The following is a 4,120-nucleotide window of genomic DNA, read 5'->3' on the forward strand; positions in this document are numbered from 1 at the left end:
ACTTGAACCTGCCAGGACAAAGCTGCCTGTCACACAGGCAGCAGGAACCTTCTGTCCTCCCCTCTGAGGGGGACCTGGGACAGGGGCTCTATCAGGGCATGCCGTAGGCTGTTGCCAAGCTCTCACCTGCGGTTGGCAATGGCCTGGATGTGTGTCAGCAGGTGCATCTTGAAAGTGTAGCGCTTCTTAAAGGACTTCCCGCACTGCGGCGAAACAAAGCAAAGCAGCATTCACCTCCTGCCCAGCCTCACTTGTCACCAGTCCCTCCCCAGGCTGTGTCCCCTCCCTCACCTTGTCACACATGTGTGGTTTTTCTGTGCTGTGCGTCTTCATGTGCTGGGTAAGCCTCTTCTGCATGGGGTAGATACGGTTGCATACGGGGCACGGGAAGGAGTTCAGCTTTGGGGGCTGGAGGGAGAGCAGGAAAATGAGCTCACCTGGGAGGGGCTCACCAGTTTCCTTACCCTCTCCCCACTGCAGGACCTGGGCTGCCTTTCCTCAGGTGATCCCGAAACACTGCCTTCAACGAGGCACCAAGAATTTGTGGAAGACCCAGACATGCCTCTTCCCATATAACAGTGCTGACAGACAAGCCAACAGCGTACTCAAACTCACCGGATCAGCTCTCTTCTTTCTGAAAAAGAAAGAAGAAACCCCCTTTTTGTCAGCCACATCCCAAGTCCAAACTCCCTCGTACCCAGACACCAAAACTACCCGTTCTGGAAAGGGTCAGAGGTCAGGGGAAGGGGCAGCCGTGGCTGCCTTCCCAGGCAGGAGGAACAGTGTTAGTGCCATTCAGCCAGGCTGCAAGACAGTCTCTAGGGCTGCACCTCCCTTACCTGTCCCGGCTGTGCACTGTGGAGTGCCGGATGACATCCTTCTTGTACACGCTGGTGTAACTGCACTCCTCGCACTTGTAGGGCTTGCTGCCCACGTGGTTGAACATGTGTTCCTGAGAGAAGCAGAGTGGGGGCCGTGAGACCTGGGGCTACCAGCCACCCTCGTGGGTACAGGACCAGGACAGATGGCGCTCACCTTGAGGGAGGACCAGCGTCGGGAGCGGTAGCTGCACTGAAGACACTTGAAGAGCTGCGGGTCATTGGCTTCGTGTGAGTTGACATGGAAACGCAGATCATCATGCGTGAGGAAACGTGAGCCACAGATCCGACACAGGTAGGGCCTCATCAGGGGCTTGGGTGACTTGTAGTAGTACCTGCAGAAACAGGAACAGGGCTCAGAACTGTGGTGGCAAACAGGGGCTGGACCGGCCCTGCACAAAGGCCAGACGGCCCAGCACTGGCTCGGCACACACCCCTCACCTGCGCCCCATGTACTTGCGGTATTTCTTGCCCAGGAAGCGGCGGGAGGGCCGCCCACGCCTCCTGGGGATGATGTCTGCCTCCTCGGGGCCGGTGTTGGAGGAAGGGTCCTTGTTCTCTGAGTCAGACTGGCTGATGCTGGTCTCTGCCAGGCTCTCGCTGGTCCCGTTCTCCAGGCCTGAGGAACTGGCTGCTTCCGAGTTCTGCAGCTCATGGCTCGGTGTGCTTTGGGACGTCACCAAGGGCTCCACCTCCCCTCCTGCTCGACAGAACACAGCACAGCTCCATGACACACTCTCCCTGTGGGATCCCAGGAGCTCATATACTGTTCCCTGCTCCAGTCCAGCACAAGGCTGCTGCCTCCCGCTTCCCTCACCTTCAGGCATTTCCTGGGGCATGTCCTCCAAACGAGGAAGCTTGCGGGGTCTCCCTGGGCGTCGACGCGGCCTCTCCTCGCTGGATGTGGGGACAGTGCGGCTGTACTTGGCCTGTCGCCCACGGGGCTCATCCTCAGCTGGGTTATAGTCACTGTCCTCTGGAGGCAAGTGGCCCAAAATGTCAGACAAAGACTGGCAAAAGACTAAGCTACGCAAAATGTGGTGAGGACAAGTCCTACCTTCAGGGTCATCAATAGCACCAGCATCCATGATATCGTCATCTTCTTCTTCCTCTGCGGCTTCCTCCTCCACAGTCTTTGGAGCAGATCCCCCCTTTCGTGGACGTCCTTTCTTCAAAGGCAGAGCTGAACCCACTTCCACAGAGAACAGAATAAAAATTCTTCACCAGACTGTACGGTGGAACAGGTCCTTACACTCATACTCCTCCCTTTGTTTCTTCCCTGGAGAGAGTAAAGCTTGTCTACAGTAAGCTAAATTTTCCTCAGACCTTAGCACACACCTGGCTGGAAGTGCCGCTCTTTCATGTGGTTAATTAGCGTTTTCTTGGAGACGCTCTTGTACTGACACATCTTGCACTTGAACTGCTGCACCACCACCACCTCCATCATCTCTTCCAGGGTCTCCATGTCTGGCTGGTCCAACTCATCCCCATCATCCACCCCTTGGGCCTGATCTGGCCCTGTGGGCAGCTCCAGCACTTCCAACTGCTCAGAAGGGTTTGAAGGGCCAGGCTGGTCAAGGCATGTAGAGGTAGGTCCATCAGCAACAGCTTCTATCGCCAAGCTACTGGCCAGAGCAGAAGTGGCCATCTGGGACACCATGGGAGCACCTGAAACACCAAAACCAGCTCAGCCAAGCAGCAGACTCTCAACTGCATCCAAGGCTGCACACAGCCCTGGGGAACAGGGCTGAACAGGAGCCCACTAACAAGCTTCCAACAGTCAGCACATCCACAGGGACCCTAGCACAGGTGCTGCAGACAATGTAGCTGTGATACCCACTCCAGGCCCTACTCTTGCGGAACAGGCTCAGAGGCACAGCCAGCCACCACCGGACGCCCCAGGGTGCACCCTTACCATCATCGGGGCCTTGCAGAATGAGGTACTGAGTAGTCTCTGCCCCACCATCCTCCGCACTGGTCACAGCGATGCAGCCTGGGAGGAAAAGGAGAGTAGAGTGGTAACTGCTAGATGTGGGGGCTGTAGAGTCACTAGGGCTCACTGGGATTCTCCCAGGTTCAGATGCAAGCAGGAAGGGGTGAGAAAGGTCTGGCTCTAGGGACAGAGCCTGCCTTGGGCTGCTGGCAGACAGAGGGAGGGTGGTCCAGCAGCCACGATCCCCTCGTCAAACCCTCCCGCTACTGCAGCAAGGCAAGAAGAGAAACCCCCACTGATAGAGGCCTGTATGTATGCATGTAGATATTTCCCTCTTGCCTCCCAAGGTCTGGCATAGCAGCAGCTGTCTGGCACAGCCCCAGCCCCCCAAACCATTTGCAAGTGGGGTACTCCAGAGGCAGAGTAGGCAAGTCTGTTGCAGATGTGAGCAGCTGCAAGCACACACTCACTCTGGATGATGTCAGGCCCAATCGTGGACTCAATGATTTTGTCAATGGCAGAACCTAGGTCTGAGGAAGTAGATGCGGTGGAGTCTGACACAATCGTGGCTCCGTCAGTGATGACGCTGGAGTGGACCACAACTTGTGGGGATTCTGACACCATGATGGACTGGCTCACAGTGGAGATACTGGAGACCAAGGTGGACTGGGCAATGGAGGATGAATCTGGTAGGTAAATCCGGGGAATGGCATCTGTGCTGGAGCTGCTCTCTGACACCTCTTCCTGGCAGAAAAAAAAAAAGAGGCCAGAAGAGCTCAGCTGAGAGACCTTTGCCAGGCCAGGCCCTTGGGGGAGCCAGCACATGCAAATGACACCGGTGTATCGCTGCACAACTGCCAGGAAAGGCAACAGAGCAATTCCTTTGGTATTGCCAAGGACCCTGCACCTCCAGGGCTGCTCTTGCTACCAAAGAGAGTTCTCCCCAAACACCCGACCAGTAGTGTAACAGCATCTGCCGAGGCTGCTGAGCTACAGAGCTGGCTCCTGCAGCTCAGCTTGCCAGAAACACCTAGAGAAATCCTCAGGAACCAGAGCCACAGTTGCCCTCCCTCCCCCAAGCTGACGGCCACCCCGTCTTCCCCGTTAGCTCCTACCAAGGAGATCCCACTGCTGTCGGAGCTCTGGCCCACGCCGGAATCGTCCGCTCGAGAGAGTGGGTCAGGGGCGGAGGCGGCGTCACTGCTGTCTGCCGACACGGCCTCCGAGGTCCCGATGCCCAGGCCGCTCTCGGAGGGCTCCTCCCGCGCCGCCTGCGGGGCCGCGTCGCTGCTGCTCTCCACCGCATTCT

The 4,120-nt window shown here is 57.3% G+C and overlaps 1 protein-coding gene across 1 annotated transcript in view; it reads right to left on the reverse strand.

The window, feature by feature from the left end:
• ZNF335 (zinc finger protein 335) overlaps positions 1-4,106 on the reverse strand; it is a gene marked incomplete at its 3' end in the record, with an annotated part of 9,071 nt that extends 4,965 nt beyond the window's left edge. The window contains 13 exon segments of the mRNA XM_009698677.1: positions 127-203; positions 292-408; positions 616-634; positions 840-952; positions 1,036-1,213; positions 1,335-1,578; positions 1,696-1,854; positions 1,936-2,070; positions 2,217-2,546; positions 2,794-2,871; positions 3,282-3,445; positions 3,479-3,555; positions 3,927-4,106. Coding sequence (XP_009696979.1) covers positions 127-203; positions 292-408; positions 616-634; positions 840-952; positions 1,036-1,213; positions 1,335-1,578; positions 1,696-1,854; positions 1,936-2,070; positions 2,217-2,546; positions 2,794-2,871; positions 3,282-3,435 — 1,604 coding nt within the window.
• Between the last annotated feature and the right edge of the window lie 14 nt (positions 4,107-4,120).

Source organism: Cariama cristata, unplaced genomic scaffold (assembly GCF_000690535.1).
Source record: "Cariama cristata isolate BGI_N322 unplaced genomic scaffold, ASM69053v1 scaffold17634, whole genome shotgun sequence".
In the NCBI taxonomy this organism is placed as follows: Eukaryota; Metazoa; Chordata; class Aves; order Cariamiformes; family Cariamidae; genus Cariama; species Cariama cristata.